Source organism: Malus sylvestris, chromosome 16 (genome assembly GCF_916048215.2).
Source record: "Malus sylvestris chromosome 16, drMalSylv7.2, whole genome shotgun sequence".
NCBI lineage: Eukaryota > Viridiplantae > Streptophyta > Magnoliopsida > Rosales > Rosaceae > Malus > Malus sylvestris.
The window spans coordinates 663,716-683,099 of record NC_062275.1 but is presented as its reverse complement, the minus strand read 5'-3'; the positions used below and the strand labels follow the sequence as shown (position 1 = coordinate 683,099).

At 36.9% G+C, this 19,384-nt stretch overlaps 2 protein-coding genes across 6 annotated transcripts; one reads left to right on the top strand and one right to left on the bottom strand.

The window, feature by feature from the left end:
- Positions 1–4,861: 4,861 nt before the first annotated feature.
- On the bottom strand, positions 4,862–7,715 carry LOC126606730 (transcription factor bHLH68-like). The gene is made up of 7 exons (XM_050274118.1): positions 7,268–7,715; positions 6,139–6,979; positions 5,867–5,995; positions 5,681–5,752; positions 5,482–5,550; positions 5,337–5,375; positions 4,862–5,260 (listed from the first exon to the last, which is right to left on the bottom strand). Exons 1-7 carry the CDS (start codon positions 7,585–7,587, stop codon positions 5,096–5,098), a joined length of 1,635 nt encoding a protein of 544 aa, XP_050130075.1. The 5' UTR covers positions 7,588–7,715; the 3' UTR covers positions 4,862–5,095.
- A 6,641-nt stretch (positions 7,716–14,356) lies between these two features.
- LOC126607524 (plant UBX domain-containing protein 7-like) lies at positions 14,357–19,086 on the top strand. 5 transcript variants are annotated; one of them, XM_050275145.1, is made up of 11 exons: positions 14,357–14,452; positions 14,564–14,669; positions 14,873–14,997; positions 15,077–15,199; positions 15,974–16,163; positions 16,556–16,609; positions 16,711–16,779; positions 17,448–17,591; positions 17,735–17,831; positions 18,242–18,522; positions 18,623–19,086. In XM_050275145.1, exons 2-11 carry the CDS (start codon positions 14,568–14,570, stop codon positions 18,785–18,787), a joined length of 1,350 nt encoding a protein of 449 aa, XP_050131102.1. In that variant the 5' UTR covers positions 14,357–14,452; positions 14,564–14,567; the 3' UTR covers positions 18,788–19,086. The 5 variants fall into 5 exon arrangements, with proteins under 5 accessions (XP_050131102.1, XP_050131101.1, XP_050131100.1 ...); XM_050275144.1 differs by having other exon boundaries at positions 16,532–16,609; positions 18,257–18,522; XM_050275143.1 differs by having other exon boundaries at positions 16,532–16,609; positions 18,251–18,522.
- Positions 19,087–19,384: the final 298 nt, after the last annotated feature.

Sequence of the window (19,384 nt, the reverse complement as noted above, 5' to 3'; positions counted from 1 at the left end):
TGTTTCACGTTTAATAATTTGTCTAGAGAAATGAATCCTCCTTTTATAGACTTCATCATACCCTTTCCATAGAGTTGTGAGACATTTCTGAATGGTCTTATCCTTTCATGATAAGACACATCACTTATAGAAGGGTATGACTCTTATGATAAGTCATACATCTTATCACACACTTTGGTTAATTGTATATCAGTACACCAATCTTATGGTGCAACTCCAAACATCAAATACACCCATAGTAAAGCCAACATCATCATCATCATCATATTCCAACATGCTCATGCATCATGAATCTTTATGAATCTCTTCTCCATTAAAACATGCTCAATATAGAAATGTATTTCACGTACATTCATTCTCCAAAGATAATATATATATATATATATATATATATATATATATACACACATAAATAATTAGGTTTAGCCTAATAATGGTGGTGAGGATGAGTAGGATAATGGGTGGGAGTAGAACAACTAGAAATTTAGGATTCGAAACTCTCATTTGTAATGTGTACGTATCAGTTATGGTCGACTTAGAGAAACTCAGTGTTGAATAGTTGAAGCAGCTGTTGATGCACAAAACCGGAGGTCATGGAACAACGTAAATTCGACTGTGAATCTGCAATAAATATAAATAACACAAGATGTATCGTGGTTCACCCCAAGGTTTGGGCTACGTCCACACTGATTATGTATTTATTTGAGGGAGAGAAAGCTCTGAGAGTGAGAGCTTTAAGAGGGGGTGAAAGGGCCTAGGAATTGGCCTCTGAAATGGTCTCTCATAATTATGAGGGTCAGGGGTCCTTTTATATAATAAGGACTCCTCACTTATTACATATTTGCCCATTCCTTTATCACGTAATTACATTTAAGTCCCTCGAGTATTTGTACGAGATCTAAATACGAGGCCCTAAATATGGTATAAACAGTAGTCCCCCAAGTTTTCAGTCAAGAAAGTCTTTTGGCTGGAGACTTGAAATTTAGTCCATGTGTGGGCCGAAGTAACTAGATGTTGTCTTGAACTGATGTTCGATGTGAGGCGGTGCTCAATCTGAAATGATGCTCAACTAGAAGTAGCACATGCTGCGAGGATGCTCGGCTCGTGGCTTATGTTGCCTTGGTTGGCTCGGCTTGTGGCATTGAAGGTGAGGGAATCCCTTTTATAGAATAAGGGCTTGCTCATCAATACATAAATATGGGCTAGAGTTGATGCTCGCGGCCAGGCGGTTGCTCAGTAGACGTTGATGCTCTCTAATGATGGTGAGGGAGTCCCTTTTATAGAATAAGGGCTCGCTTCTCAATACATAAATGATGGGTTAGGAGTGATGCTCGCGGCGAGACGGTTGCTCAGCTGGCGGTGTTGCTCTCTAATGAAGGTGAGGGAGTCCCTTTTATAAAATAAGGGCTCGTTCCTCAATACATAAATACGGGCTAGAGTTAATGCTCTCTAATGGTGGTAAGGGAGTCCCTTTTATAAAATAAGGGCTCGCTCCTCAATACATGAATGATGGGTTATGAGTGATGCTCGTGGCGAAGCGGTTGCTCAGCTGGTGGCGGTGCTCTCTAACGAAGGTGAGGGAGTCCCTTTTATAAAATAAGGGCTCGCTCCCCAATATATAAGTGATGGGCTAAGTCCCTCAAGTATTTTTCATGAGTGCTCTCTAATGAAAGTGAGGGAGTCCCTTTTATAAAATAAGGGCTCGCTCCCCAATACATAAGTGATGGGCTAAGTCCCTCAAGTATTTTTCATGAGTGCTCTCTAATGAAAGTGAGGGAGTCCCTTTTATAGAATAAGGGCTCGCTCTTCAGTACATAGATAATGAGCTAAGTCTCCCAAGTATTTTCATGAGTGCTCTCTAATGAAAGTGAGAGAGTCCCTTTTATAGAATAAGGGTTCGCTCCTTAATACATAAATAATGGGCTAAGTCCCCCAAATATTTTTCATGAGGCCCAGTTGAGGCCCAATATATGGTGTATAGTGTAGTCCCCCAAATCTTCGGTCAATAGAGTCTGTTGGCTGGAGACTTCACATTGAATCCATGTATGGGCCGAAGTGGCGGTTGTTCGGAGGCGGTATTTGTATACCCTGCACTGAAGCTTTGTAGGTGAAGCTTTGCAAGTGAAGCTTTGAAGCTAGAGCTCTGTAAATGAAGCTTTCGAAGCTGGAACTTTTGTAAATGAAGTTTTCGAAGCTGGAACTTTTGTAAATAAAGCTTTTGAAGCTAGAGCTCTGTAAATAAAGCTTTTTGAAGCTGATTGACATGAGTGATGCTCGTGAATGTTTATGTTGATTAACATGAGTGATGCTCATGGATGTTTGACATGAGTGATGCTCATGAATGTTGACATGAGTGATGCTCATGAATGTTGACATGAGTGATGCTCATGAATGTTTATGTATGATTGATATGAGTAATGCTCATGTATGTTTATGTATGATTGACATGAGTAGTGATCATGTATAATTTTGAAGTACTGGGCGTACTTTTGATCACCTGGTTGGTGGCATAAAGAAGAGTACGGGTTGTACATTTCATCACCTGGTCGGTGGCATGAATGGCTAGTTGCCAAATGATATTAGAGTACGGGTTGTACATTTCATCACCTGGTTGGTGGTAATAGCGGCGGGTTGCCGAATAATTTTGGAATATTGGGCGTACTTTTGATCACCTGGTTGGTGCTATTTTGGGCCTATGAGCCTTCGCCCTCCACACAACATTCCAACCCATTTATTTTGGGCTTTGCCTATTTATTTATTTATTTTTTTATTAACCTCTGATATGGTTTATACAGATGTCTCCGAAAGATAAATAAAAATAAATTACATCATACAAAAAATAAATAAAGCAGTCGTTGGTGCGTTGCTTTTGCTTTTTTATTTTGTTTTCTGCTTTGCTTTTGCTTTCATTTTCTGCTCTCTGTTTGGTTGCTGCTGGGACCTTGTAGTGGGATGGCATGTGAGGAAAGCCTCCCTTTTCTTTTCCTAGCGCTCCGTGGTTCACGAGTCCATAACTTGTTATCCACTTGCACTCTTGATTCAACAGCTGTTTGCGCCAGATGCTAATTGCTCCCTAAAGATGGAGAACAAATTGCTTTCAGTCCTTTCAACATAACTTTGGCTGCTGGAAGGTTGCAAAAGAAAAAGGGGGAAGAGATGCACATGTTATCTGGTATGCGTGGGTAGCTCCAAAATGAGTTAAGTCGGTATGGGTTTATTCCTGACCGTGAGTATAAAAAACCATGTCAGAGATGAGAAGGACAGTGAGCTTGGAGTCAGGGGAGCCGGTGACATGGGAGTCGAGCACAAGTTCTGTAGCCTGCCCTTGTTGAATTCAAGCACAAGGGTAAATGTGGTGACAATGTAGGTACCATTAGTTGAGGCACTTAACTAGGGTAGCTTCTCGCCGGGAATCTCGACTTCTAGGTGTTTCACGATGGCGATGTCGACGGAGCTCGTCTTCTTGCTCTTCTTCGGCAATAGCACCACCTGAAAACTTTCCCCTTTTGTGGTTGTCATTGATGTTTACATCTCCTCCACCATCTCTAGGGCAAGCATCAAGCGGACACCCGCATAACGAATTACCCAAAAACGAGTTGGAAGAGTAAGACTGCGACTGCTTCGGAACAGACCCGTTTAGTAAATTGATGGATACATTAAACTGGTTGAGATTATGAATGCTTCAGCTCGGGAATCACTCCAAAAAGCTTGTTGTTTTCAAGATACAAAGTCCTCAGGCGGGTGAGATTGTTGAAACTCAGTGAGATCTCGCTAGAAAAATTGTTGGACGCCAAGTTCAGTCGGACCCAGTTGTGTAGACTATACAAAAACTCCAGGATTTCGCCGGAGAAAAGGTTCCCCTACAAGTAAAGGTTACGAAGAGTAACGCATGCGGAGAGATCTGACGGCATAGGACCTCAGAGCGTTGAGACGGAGACTGAGAGTGCGAAGACTGGTCAGATTTCAAAAAATGCCACTGGGGATTACGCCGGATAAAGCCACATCGGGAAGACGAATCACCGTGACACGGTTGTTCTCACAGTTGACGCCAGTCCACAAACATAGGCTGGTCTGGTTCACATTCCAGAGCAGAGTTCGACTGCCGACGATGGAGCGCAGGGCCAGTAGAGCGGCGCGGTCAGAAGCCAGATCTGGTTTTGCAATGGGGAGCAAAAGCAACAGGGTTAAGAGGAAAAGACAAAGCCTTTGGGTTTGGGAATGCATTTTTGTGGAACCCCAGATGGTGTTTTTGGTGAATTGGGTGGGGGTGTGGATTTCTGGGGTTTTCAAATATCATACATTGTTTTGGTTTTTTGGGCTTCAGAGATTTTGCAGATTCACGGCGGAGGTGAAAAAATGAAAGAGAACTGACACAACTTTTCGTATCGTTTCCCACGGACGGTGCCAAATGTTGATGTACAAAACCGGAAGTCTTGGAACAACGTAAATCCGACCGTGAATATGCAATAAATGTAAATAACACAAGATGTATCGTGGTTCACCCCAAGGTTTGGGCTACGTCCACACTGATTATGTATTTATTTGAGGGAGAGAGAGCTCTGAGAGTGAGAGCTTTGAGAGGGGGTGAAATGGCCTAGGAATTGGCCTCTGAAATGACCTCTCCTAATTGTGAGGGTGAGGGGTCCTTTTATAGAATAAGGACTCCTCACTTATTACATATTTGCCCATTCCTTTATCACATAATTACATTTAAGTCCCTCGAGTATTTATACGAGACCTTAAATATGGTATAAACAACAGCTATGGTTATAGACTTTCATTGGTCCTTTTGCATGTGATATTAGAATTTTACAAAAACTGATGATCATGAGGAGAATGAAAAGAAGAAGAATGTGAGATCGGAAAGAATGAACCGTTGACTTCCAGCATCTGCATGGCACTTTAATTAGGCCAAAGCCATAATACAAAAGAAATATATATATATATATATAGATATATAATTCCCATTCTTTTTTAGAAGATATAAACATGCACTGACCACATTTTTTTCTAGATTAAAATTATTACATTGACCATAAGAAAATATGAAACATATATATATATAATTAAAACTATCATATATGCACTTGGTTAATTATCTATACAAACATCCTCTATATGTTGGTGTCCAATACTCTGATCCTGTATTTTCACGATAAACTTGAGGGGTACATGAAACAGGTACCAAACATAGGCCTTTGCTCTTGAGATCAACCATTGTGTCCCCCTTGTAATCTTTTCTATCCATCGCACATGGATCCTAAATAAAATAACATTAATTATTTAGCATAAGAATGTGTGTGTGTGTCTATATATATATATAAGCATGTATATACCTTTGGTGAATTTGTCTTCAAATTAGGGCTATTCAGTAGCTGCATAAAAATTATGGAAATGTAGATTAATTCTATGCTGGTATTATTAACTTCTTATTAGTTAGAAAATAAAATCGTTTATAATGGACAGAGTTAGTATATATACCACGTGCACTTGGTCTTGCATGAACTTAATGTACTGAATCGCTTCATATAATACTGATGCTGTATCGGTCTGAAATGTAACCAAATTATGATAATTTAAAATATGCCAAATACGATGATCAGTTAAAGGAATGAAACATCTAAATTAATCCAGTTGAAATGAATTAATTAGCAGGTTTTCTTGTGTGGCTTCCGCTCACCTTTCCAAACGGAGATACGATTGGTTGAAGGGCCGTGATTCTGTCCGTAAGCTTGACTTTTGGTGCCTGAATCTGTTGATCCGAGACATTAATTAATAATTTCATAAGAAAAGGTTATTTTATCAATTAACGATCAAGCATGATTTCTTTTGTCTTTTTCCTTTTTTATTTTGTATGTTAGAGCACCTTTGCAGATGATCCTGTAGAAGTTTCTTGCTTAGGCTTTTTCACGACTGTTTCTGATGATGTGTCGTCCGTTCTTTTCTTCTTTCCTTCATTTGCAATTCCCTGTCCTCTTCCACTACTCATTCTTGCCTGCGTGTATTATATATACACATGTAATTAGAACCTGTCCTCTTTCACTACTCATTCAATTATATATACATATATAATATACGATGAGCTTCAGTTAAGATATCGCTCAAGAAAAAATTAAATTAACTAAATATTGAGCTTACCGACGAAGAAGTTTGCAGGGTTTGCTTCTTAGAATGATCAGAAGAGTTGAAAGATTTGAAACAAGACTTAGGAGCATGAAGGTCAATCAAGGGTTTATTTCCTAATTGACTCGTAAAAGATCCAACATCTGCTAAATTTCTGGCAGCAGTAGTACTAGTGGATGAAGAATAATAAGAATCCGACAGTAGTGATCCATTTCCATTGAAGTACTTGCTAGTATGATTATATGCAGCCGTTGCGTTGTTGAGGCCAATCTGATGTTCAATGCCATTATGGTGTCCATGATTCTGATCATCTACCTTCATAATTTGACTGCTGTAACAGGAAAATAAACTGGATCCGGAGTTTATATTTGTAATTCCCATCTGAGGATTGCATGACGATGTGGAATCATTAAAAAACGGTTGTGGCTTTAAATGACAGAGATTTGGTTGTGAGTACTGACGATCATGATGAAAGATAGTAGAACAAAGTTTGTTTTCTTGATCCATTATTTGATGAGGAGGCATATTGTTGAGTACTAGTTGTGGTTCTGGGGATGCAATGGACCAGGTGCTGACTTGATTAGACATCTTGGTTATCCTTTCTTTCTCAATACTAATATTCATGTTGTTGTCCATGAATCCTCCATTTATATGCTTTTCAAAATTGTTGAAATTGGAGGCAGCTGAGTTTATGAACTCCCAAGTACTATTGTTGTCCAACTTCTTCAAGTCGTCACAAGCAGGCTCATTGTACATAACATGATGAGTTGACAAGCTCTTGGATGATAGTGCATCTAGGAAGTTCTCTCCAACACCATGATCATCGTTGCTTAAATCATGGTTTGCATTAGCGTTTCTGCATATTCATGGTTCATTCAAAACTTAAATTAATTACCATATATATGCCTAAATGTATAAAGATGCACATATATATAGACACGGCTCAAGTGTTACTGGGATTAGCCCAGTTGTGAGGGTAGGTAAGGTGATAGGTAGGATAGACTAGGCTCAAGGGTCGAAACCCTGCTATATATGTAAGAAGAAAAAAAATGGATGGTTCAAGTTTTATCATAGATTATATAACTCTTCTAATTACTAGCTAATTAGTAATAAAATATGTTAGGGAAAAATTAGAGTTACTTACAATAGAACATGGTTCCAAATATGATTCTCAGAAACCTGTTCGCCATTAATTAGGTCGTCGTTGGAAGAAGCAGAACGCTGATCAGCAAGCATTCTGCGAGAGGAGTCGACGCTGAGGCTTGAGTGGTTGGAGGCATTGGTAAATGAAGTACTGGAGTTTGAAACATCCTGATCAAGATCATCACAATTATTATTAGAGTTGGAGTACTTCTGGTTTAGCTGCTGCTGCCATGGGTTGGTAGAGCTGACAAGATCCCACCAATTTTGCTGCGTTAGCCGCGCAGAGGAAGAAGAGATTGCAACACTGCATTCTTCGGCCATTTTTTCTTAACTTTGTTCGGTCTCTCTCTCTCCCCCTCTTTCTCTCTGTAATGGATTGTTGTGGTGGAGGGTTTGGAAGGGATTGGGATATATATGAATATCCGTTGGGTGGTGATGACGTACGGGGTTTGTAGGTTTTATCGTTCAATGATAGGGGCAGACAATAAAATATGGCCTCAGTTTTTCCACTAAAGTTCGTGGGCAATTATTAATTTATATACGGACATATGTAACCTGGCCCAGCCAATACCAAGTGTTTGGTATTTAGGGTTAGGGTTTCCAGATGCCCAAGACCAAGAGTTTGGTTTTAGGGTTAGGGTTTCCTAATGCCTCTCGATATGTTCTTTATTCTTCGCTAAGAAAAACTTCCTTCATGGATAAGCCGGATTGTTTAGCGAATTCTAGTCTTGTTTTTGAGATTTATGCAATTTTTATTTTAATAATCCTCATTCTTGTTTAATGAGTTTTGTTTGTTAAGATCAATTTGGAATGTCCCAATTTAGATTTATAAATGAATAATTTTGTTTGAACTTTTGGTCCCTTTTTTTAAATTTAAAAAAAAAAAAATCCTCTTTCATATGGACAAGGTGCATGACAAGACACTATTGATCCGTAAGCAAAACGGAATACGTTCAATACTTTTCTCAAATACAATTGATCAACTTATACATATATGGTCCCAACTGCAAATTAGTTTACATTAAAAAATAAATAAAAAATCACAATAGTCACCAACATTAGTTCTACACAAGACATATCCAGACATATTGTACCAGCACAATAATTGGATTAATCACGGAAGTTCCTAATTTCCACTATACAATTTAAGGTTAGAACTCAATTTTTAGGTCATTGGAACTTATATATTTTATTTCTCTATATATCACAAGAAGCTATGTGTTTTCCTATTAGAGGTCAACACAATGTGTGTGTGAGACGACCATGGTCCCCTAAGATTGAATAATGGACCTAATTGGACCTTGATGATAAAATGGTCAGAAATTAAAATTGCTTTTGCTTAATAATTAATTAATATGTGTGGCATCTTTTACTTTATCGTATAATTAACAAATCCATTCCTTTTAAACGAAATATATGGTTGCTTGGCCTTTGCATATAGGTCAGTGAACATGGTCTAGTTGGTGGGTGTTTTTATTGAGTGGCAATCTGCATCACTCTACATCAAGTTCCACTTTGAGAATTTTTTTCCCATCCTTATAATTTCGTTCTTCTACCACCATTAAGGGCCATTGGCTGCGGAAGGAAGGAAGCATTTTTAAATTTCTTCATTAGACATTGTCACACGAATTAATACATGGCCATATATTTGATCCGTACGTATTTACTTTTATAGTATAAATTATACTGTTCTTGTTAGCTAGCTCTAGCTTCAATCTCATCCACCCAATTTATCTTTTATTTCTAATCTCTAGATTTGGAGTGGAAAGTTTGATTAGGTGCAGACTGAATACATATCATAGGTTAGGCGGCGTTACATTTAAATTATTTAATTTGATTCCTATTTCGACAATAATGGCATTGAAAAGTTCATGTTCTTTTATATAATAACTAGTAGTGTCAATTGCTTTCTCGTTTATAGGAAAAAGATATATGGATAAATTCTAGCCACCTAAATGAGGATCATAACCATCAACCATGCCAAATTGGCTTTGAATCACCGTCTTTCTGGTAAAAAGATATGAATGGATAAAACCATAGGCCAGTTTACCATGTGTTTGCATTTAGCAACTTGTTTGTGCCTCTGTGATTATGAGTCTTTTTGGCTCTTGGAATGATAGACTGTCGTAGCAAAGCCACCAGCTAGCTAGTCTCATTGAAAAAAAAAAACCAACTTGTTTAAGTCCCTAAACATCAATATCACCACCATTGAAGCAAGTATATGTCTAAACTGTAGCTGCATTATTTATGTAGAGTGTGACCAGAGTCTTTCATCTTCAGAATTACAAATAGAGCCAACTACAAATCAATAGCTAGTGGATATTTTTCTTGCACTGAGCCATCTCCAACTTTGGCTCCTCTCTGTCCTATCTATTTCACACAATCGAAGTGTCATATCAAAGATATCCCTCCATGTCCCTGAAATCTCTCACGATATTTTGTTATTAGTCCATGAACTTGCTTATATATGCACCACAAACCATGAGATTAAGTATTGCTAACACAAAAATGTTTACTTCCAATGGACTTTTTTGTGAAACAACACAAACTATGGGAATGATTATCTTTTGCCTCCGAAAATTCTAACACAACGATCGATTCCTTGGAATGTTCATACATGTACTAATTAACACATAAAGGAATAAAGGAAAGAAAAAGAAACACAAATTAATTAAAAGTGAACGTGCGTGGGCTACATTTCCACCATATTCATCGTGAACTTACTCAATTGTTTCATTTGATGTTAGTTTAATTGGAATAGATTGACGCCTCTAGTTTCAGGCCAATAATCAAGATTTCATCCACATTTTTTTTCCATTGGTAATCTGCTCGGCATCTCCCCTAAAAAAAAGCTACGTACACGCAATTAAATATTTGAATTTTGCTTTAGTGGAATACGAAAGTTGGTTAACTTTTTGTATAGTGAGTATATATAAAACCTTGGTGGCTTTAGACCTGGTGGCAAAACCTACCAAACAAAAATGGCCACTTAATAGGAATAAGGGAAAAAAATAATAAGGTGCCTTACAAGAAAATTCATAAAATTAGGCAGCGTATGCGTAGGACCATGCACTGTTGGTGATGGAAATTGAGCTAATAGATTGAACCTTTAAAGATTATATGAGTAAGTAAAAAGCAACTTTGTTACTTTTTGATCAACAACAGCAACATCCAACTCCAACCGTACGATTCCGCCAATGTTGGAGAGATTTGTTTCGGATTATGCCAAGTATCAAATACATACATATATACATACATATATATATATATATATATATATATACACACGTGTGTGTGTCACGGGAATAAGTTAGCAAATTATTAACAACCACCATTAAGTGGAGTCAATTGTATGAATCTTAGAACGTTACTGTTCTCGTTTTTACCTCATATCTTTCGTTAGGTCCAAATACTCCATAAGAAAAACATAAACTTAGGTGAATCATATGACCAAACTATAAATATATAAAACATAAACTGTATATAAACCAAGCACTCTAAAGTTAGGTAAGTTATATGGCCAAAGAGAGTGCCCAAATCCCAAATAATTAAAGATAAGAGGTCCATTAAGCGCATATATATATATATATATATATATATATATATATATATATATATATGTATGTATGTATAGTGGCAGCCATTGTCGTTTTTCTAACTTTCTTAGACATGTTTCAATTACTGTCCTCTGAGAAAGCTCCATCCATGGCAAGGGTTGTTCAACACGCATTCTTGAAGAGCACGAGTCTCCTACTTTTGAAAAAAAGAAAGAAAAAGATTTCGTTAAATAGCACGCGACCTTTAATAAAATGAAATAAAATGGAGCTAGATTATGTTTTTTTATATAATCTGTGATTATATAAAGAATTTGCAAAGCAGCAAAAGATTGAATAATATGTGCTTAAGTATTAATTTTTTGATTTAGTGGTGCTGCTCCTTTTCTTTACTAGATGTAGGTAGCCCTAGCCAGCAAACCTCAAATAAGATTAAATAATACATGTTGACCTCTTTAATTTGTTTAGGACTTATCACACACTAAACACAGATTACATTCAAAAGTCATTTTACTTGGTGTATATGATTTCCAAACTTCTTTAACTACCGCCTTTGTTATAAATTTGTACTGGTTGTGGTTGCGGTTGCGGTTGTGTTCGTAGCAACCGTGTAGGAGTTTCTCTAAAATGTTTATTGATGCAAATTATCTTCAAATCAATGTTGGTCGTCTTAAAAAAAATGTAACCATATAACAATATCTTTATAAATGCCATCGATCACCTGATAAAAACTAATAAGCATGCACCTTGAAACATGTGGTTGTGGTTAAAAGCAAAAGGATGAATTAGGCATTGACAAGCACGTAGCACAATAATACAGACACATAATTAAGATTGGGTTGGAGTAAATCTACATACCTACTAGCACTTGACCTCTCTCGAGTACGGAATAAGTAAAACTGGCAATATATAAAAAATAGAAGGGATGCAGGATATCAAACACCCAATAATAGCTCATTCTTTTTCGTTGCTTGCTCCCATACATATAGCCTAAACTTTTTGTTTTGCACTCTAGAACTGATGCATGACTAAGGATGGGCAATGGTTATACGGGCGGGTTAATTTACCCATAACTGTTTATGCTCATACCCACATAACCGTTTACCCGTTGGGTAATTGCTTAAACGGTTATACCCATACCCATAACCGTTTATAAACGGTTAACCATACCCATAACCGCATACCCATTTAACCGTAACCGTTTAATACCCGTTTACCTATTTATCATTTTTAACCCGTCTATCTTTTTTTTTTTACCATCACCATTTTTTCACCCGTCTACATGTTTTTTAACAACTTGAAAATTAAAAAAAAATTGTCATAATTATTGTTTTTTGACAATTAAACACCGTTATAGGTACATTCATCATACATTTCCATATTTTAATTTTTTAAGTCCTTATACCATTCCAATAATTGAAATAATAGTTTACGGACGATATTTTTAACTGTTACCAATGAAGGTAAATATAATATTTGCTAAGTATTATTGGGTTACAAAAATTGTTTAGAAGATATTTCTGTCAAAACATTTCTGTCAATTTCACGGTTACCCACAAAGAATTTAAATTAATTTGGCCAATTCCTTGATGATGAGAATCATCATTCCTGTAGTAGTGTTATTGAGAGAATGACCGATTAATTCCTTGCTAATTTATTAGGTGCTAAATATTATTGGATTGAGAACATGGTTTGTGTTAATTTTACATATATAAAATAAATGGGTAAACGGTTACCCATTTATAACCGTGGTTAATACCCATAACCGCCCATTTAAATTTCGCGGGTAAACGGTTATACCCATAACCGTTTATTTATCTAAACGGTTACCCATAACCGTAACCGTTTAATTTAAATGAGCGGGTAATCGCAGTTACCCATAACCAATGGGTATTTGCCCATCCCTATGCATGACATGTAATAGATAAGAGAAGTTGAACTGTTTTTGAAAAAGTGTGATAAAAAAAGCGAATTTATGTGGATAAGCAAATATAAAATTTTATAAACAGCGTCAGGGTATAAATAGAAAAAACAGAAGAAGAAGGTACTTTGATGGGTTGATTGCAGGAATCAAAATATCACCCCTACTCGGTGTCCAGTTTGTCCCAAAATAAGAACTTCGAAGTCATGATATTGTGTGTCATTCTTGTGTTTTCACTCTCATATAACTATTAAATATTAAAGTAAATGTAATCAAATTACAACACTTTATTTTGATTCTGATTACTAGTAAACATGCATGTTCTATTCATATACAAACGCACTACATTTTAGGTTTAAACTCTTCATTTTCTCTAAATCTAAATTAGTGTAGAATATCTTGTACTAGAGAAAAATTGTAGTTCAAAGAATAATAGTACTGTGCATATGCATATCACCACTTTTTGGTTCCCTAAATAAGGGTAATATATATGGAATAATTAATTTTTCTCTAGGGTGTTGCTTAATAACCAAATATAACTAAATCTTCTTGATTTCTCAGTTTTTTTATATTCTTCAATCTTCATTTTTGCAATATCAAGCTTGTAATTCAGCTTTGTTAAGACTTAAGAGTGCTATCCACACACCCCTTTAACCTTCTATACACACATCCTGTTAATTAACTCATGTACTTTGATCCGACGGTTAGAAATTTAAAGGGGTGTGTGAAAGGTAAAAAGCATGTGTGGATAGCACCAACCTTTAATTTCTCAAGTGCACATCAAAAGTGCATTTTATGTTACACATCTAAACAAGAGCGGTTAGATCCTATTAAATTAAATGAGCTAACGACTTTTATTAAAATGTGTACTTAAATGTGCACTAAAGAAGCCACTTAGTACTACGATCTAGTGATATTCCTCTTACTTGCAAGTGAGAGGTCTTATTTTCGATTTTCACTAAAGGCGAATGTGAAGCACATTATTGATAGCTCATTGTGAGACTAGTTTGGATGTGCTTTTAAAATGACTGAAATCACTTTTGGTGAAAATATTTTTTAAAACAATCTTTAGTAAAAATAGTAGTAAATCCTGGAAAAACACCTAAAGTGTTTCCTGGAAGAAGCACATTGTAGAAAGCACTTAAAGTGCTTTTAGAACCCAAATTTTTTTTCTCTAAAAGCGCTTTCAGTCATTTTAAAAGTACATCCAAACAAGCCCTAAGACATTCCCCTCCCTTTTAATGTAGATATATTATTTGTTTAAAAAAAAAAAAAAAAAACCACTGGAAAAAGCCTCAACATAATAAAGTGGGAAAGAAAATCTGAAATTGGAAATCGGTCTAGGATGGGTATGTGGCCCATGCTGTTTCATATGGGCCCTTTCAGGATCATTAGTCAATATCCAACTTTTGGGCTCCTCTCAATTGCCACTGACTGGCCTAACCGATAAGCCCACGCTTTTCCTCAACTGCCCAAAGAACACCCTTCAAGTTCGCCTATATCTACACAAATACCACCACCGGTCTGCCATCTCTCTCTCTCGGTCAAACTCGTGATATTTCGTTATTTACAATTATAAAAGGTTAAATTCGTAATTATAATTTTTTCGAATCATAAAAATATAAAAGCTGCCTATTTATGAAAAACTAAAAAAAATAAATAAAGAAATCGAGAAACAAAATCTCAGCAGAACAGAACTCATTGCCAATCGGTACGTTTCGAGTTCCTCGAAAACCCTACAATTTCAGATGAAAATTTAAAATCCAGTAGCTTTCGAAGCAAACAAAGATGGATATTTGAATATCGTTGTTGTTGTTTGTAGAGAGATGGAGGGTGTGATGTCAGTCAGTGACCAGCAGACTCTGGTCTCATCGTTTTTGGAGATCGCCGTCGGCCAGACCGCCGATACGGCGCGGCAGTTTCTGCAGGTAACTCTCAGTCTCTCATTTAGTAACCGAAACGTCGCATTGATCTCTTTGTGTTTTTGGGGTTTTTGTTTTTGTGGTTTTGCTCTTTGGGAGATGGAAAGTGAGTTGGATTAGTAGATTTGGGTGTTCTTTTGGTCTAAAGGTGATGAATTTAGACTTTGTAGAATGTGTGGATGTTGAAAGCTTCAATTTTATATAAACAGGCCACTGGGTGGAAGCTTGAGGAAGCAATTCAGCTCTTTTATGTGGGTAATGAAGCTGGGATAATGGCCGAGGGGGCGCCGTTGCCGACTGAAAATATTGATCAGTTGGCCGAACAAGCTTCTGGGTATTTCATATTCTTTACTTGTTTATGTTTTATTGGTGTGTGTTTTTGTTTTTCTTGTTTGACATTGGGTTTGTGACAGTGTGAATGAAAATGTGGCACTTCCTGGTGTGAATGAGAATGTGGAACAATTCGCTGATGATGAGGTGCGCGCTCCTATGCCTGTTATAAGGGACGTTCTGTATGACGATATGTCGCTCTATGGGTATGTTTTATCGCTCCATTTCTCGCTTTGTCTTGTGAACTATCAAGCTTTTCACATAATTTTGGTTGGTTGTAGTTGTATTATTTTTCTTTTGTTGCACGACTTCTAAAGTAGGTGATATAAATGATTTTAGTGTGGAAGAGCTCTTTCGTCTATAAATTCAAGATCTTTGAACTGGGTTTTGCATCAACTCAACACTGAATTAATGTATTATGGGAAGTTACATGGTATTTCAATGTTCTTTCTTCATTCTTTCCTTTAGCGACTGACATGCCATGTTCGAAAATGGAGATTGGGAGATGAAATTCGGCCGGGAATGCTACTAATTATTCACTTCATTTTAATTGAAGAGCTTTGTTTACTATGTTTTTGATATTTTCTGAACTTTGCTATTACTTTTGGAAATAGTCTCTCCCTTGTATTTTCTTGATAACCTATAAGGTACTGTAGATGGTGGAATATATTTTAGTTTCTTTATCATTTCTTAATTCATTTTTCATCTGTGTACTCTAGTCAGATGGTGGGTGCGTGCCGCAGAGAAGAGTATCTGGTGTTATTTTTGTTAGTTCATAGTTTAAGCATAGCACATGTGCATAATATTTACTTTGTTCTGGTGCATCTTTGGCAATTTAACCCACCCTATCAAGTAATTGCGAGCCATTATGAATTTTTATGTGAGTTATGTCTATCCATTCATTATTACTGTGTACTTGGCCTCTAATTGTAATTTTTCTATTAAATGGTGACATCTAACTTTTTGTCATTCTCATATAGAGCACCAAGGGCTAGATTTTCACAACAGGGTTCTGTAATTGCCTTCCGTAACTTTGAGGAGGAAATGAAGCATCCTGGGGTATGGGAATCGGACCAAGGTGCTACATCCTCAGCAAATGCTGTTCAAGATAATCTTGCATCCTTATATCGTCCTCCCTTTAAGCTACTGTTCCAGGGTTCGTTTGAAAAGGTATGGTCTTCTGATGTTATTTTCATTTCTTCGTAGTGTATGTATTGTAGAAGTTGAACTTGAATGGTATATTCAGTATTATTGGTGTTGCAGGTAGCTGGGAAGGGCTTTGTTGGAGTATTCCTTACTTTTTTAGGCTCTTCCTTTGGTTGTAGTTGAATAAATACATATATCAGATATGATCATAACCTTACAGCTGTAACTATCAACTAAAAACCTTTCTGGTTTGTTCTACCAAATTATAAGCATACCAAGAATCCTAGTTCATCCAGGGACATGTTGAGTGAATTATTATCATTTAGCATTTCATACTTGTTGAGGGAACATGTTTTCATGTATTTATTTATTTTTTTTTTATATCTAATCAGGCAAAAAGTGCTGCTTCTGTCCAGGACAAATGGCTACTGGTGAACTTGCAATCCACTAAAGAGTTCAGCTCGCATATGGTAGTGTTTGCTCTCTGGATTATTTTATTTTGGTTTGTTGGTTTCGTTGTTCTCGGTATGTGGGTTCACTTTTGGTGTGCATATATGTTTTCTTTGTGAAGCTTAATCGAGACACCTGGGCCAACGAAGCTGTCTCTCAAACCATTATTACTAATTTTATCTTCTGGCAGGTCAGTACCATGCTTTTTTTGTATTAAAATTAAATGATTTTTTTTTTCAGGCTGTATTTTGATATTTACATTAGCAAGTGCACGGTTGATGGTTTTTATTTTTAAGAAATTCTTTTTACTTAATTTTTTTTTTTACATACTTTATTTTTTGGTCATAGTGGGAGGCTGTTGATATACATATGCACATTCACTCATTAAGATATAATGATATACATTAGTGTGATTTTGTTTATAAAAGAAAAAAATTCAACATGTATGTGACTGGATGATATTACATATATATTACCATGCTCCCTTGGTGGTAACAGCAAGTTTTGCCCAAGGCAGCCATGATGGTTTCATTTTTTGTTAGGATTATATTATGTTGTTGTCTATGAACCAAAAGTTTGACGAAGGTTGACCTTTAAAACAATAGTCTTAGGATCTCCTATTGGAACTTAAAATTACGGAGATTGTATAAATTTGTTTGTGATTGGTTGTCTTTTCTTGCCATGCCTTTGAGAGACTGTTAATTGTGTCAGAAGTTTTATTAATTGTCTTGTGAGGGTTTTGCCCCCTAATTGTATAACAGATATGGACATGAACTTTTGCATCATCTTTGTGATTCTGACAAAAGTAATTGTTTAATTTTTGTGCTTCATGCGTGTGATGTTGGTTCGAAAATATAGACATATGATGATACAACTGAAGGCAAGAAGGTTTGCACATACTACAAGTTGGAATCTATGCCTGTAGTGCTCCTTATTGACCCTATTACTGGACAAAAAATGCGTTCATGGAATGGAATGGTTCACCCGGATCGTTTGCTAGAGGTAAATGTCATGGTATACACTGTATTTTCACAGTTGAGTATTAAGTTTTCTCTTGTTAGAGTGCCTAAGAGACCGTTTCATACTGTAATTACACTTTTGCTTTGAAGTTAAATTTTGGTATGAAATCATCCTTGCCACTGTAGGATCTACTACTCTTCTTTGATAGTGGCCCCAGGGATCATCATGTAACTTTGTCCAATAAACGCCCGAGAGAAACTGCTCAGCCACAAAAAACTAAAGGTATGTTCGGGAATCTTAATAACTTCTGCTCTATTACATTGCAGTGAACCTTTTTACTCCTTGAGTCTGTTGCATTTCATTTTGCAAATTATTCACTTGGTTGAACCTTTTGAGTTGATCAATTTCCTTGTTCCAACTTAACAAAGTGGGTGTGGGCGTGTGGGAGACGAAAGGGAAAAGAATCCTCGTGTGAAGTGTGATACGAACTCAAAATGGAAATACATACAGAAGAAACCAAGATCCGTGTGTTTAATGTGCTTTTAATCCTGTAATGGAAGTGAGTTCGGTAATTGCTGGCCATACCATATTGGCTTTGGTAGCAGCATAGTGAATTGTTCTGGATCTGTTCTTAAAAGTTGTGTTTTGGATATGTTTTCCTTTTCTTAAACGAACTGTGTGTATGACTATAGATGCTTCAGTTGCAGACGAAACTAATGAAGAAGATGAGGAAGTGCATCGCGCATTGGCAGCTTCCATGGAAGGCATGAAGGAGACAAGCGGAACAATATCCAAAGACAAAGATGAAATCATCACCAAGAAGGAGGAAGAAACAAGCTCAATCAAGATGCCTACATACCCACCTTTGCCCGAAGAACCCAAGGGTGACAGGAGCCTCCTTTGCAGAGTTGGAGTCCGTCTTCCAGACGGTCGCAGGGTCCAGCGGAACTTCCTCCGCGTTGATCCAATTCAGGTAAAGAGGGAAGTTTTATAATTTTATGCCGAAAGTTCATGCTTATGCATGAGCTCCCCTTCCTATGGTTGTCGGTAATTTTGAACTGTTAGTTTTGCAGCTGTTGTGGTCTTTCTGCTATTCCCAACTAAAGGAAGCTGAGGCAAGGCCATTTCACTTGACGCAGGCAATCCCAGGAGCTTCAAAGAATTTGGAGTATGATTGTCAGTCTACTTTTGAAGAATCGGGTCTGGCCAACTCTATGGTCTCGGTTACTTGGGAATGAATGGATGAATTCATGCTCGGTAGACTGCTTTACGCGTCTCCAACTATTACGATGTGCCTGATGGAGAATTTTAGGGTTGTCATTTTGTTTATACTTTTGTTTTCAGGGCTTACTAGGTAGGTCTTGTTTCGTGGATGGGGGAGTTAGGGATACAGATTTCTTTGTGTACTATTTGTTATGTATATACTCATGCAAGAGCATGCTGTCTATCTACATTCCACACTTGTTTGTGCTTGAGCGCTTCTCTACAAAACACTTGTGCTCGTAAGCTTATTTATTAGAAGCACTTTTTATTATCAGATGACGTGCTTCCCAAAAGCACTGGGAACTTTTAACCAAAATGTTATAAGCACTTTTCTCACGGAATGGACCGTGGACTGCGATCAATTCTCCCTACTTTCCTTTCATTTTAATCCAAACCCAAAAATAAGATCCCAGCCCCATCCAATCCAACGGTCCAACCGCATATAGGCTCGGTCTAGATGGAATCAGATTCAGATGAAACACATGCTGGAATTTTTTATAAGAAATGAAACTAAACTGTGGACACATTTTTACTTTCTAAAACACTAAAAGTGTCTTAGAGAAAAATATTTT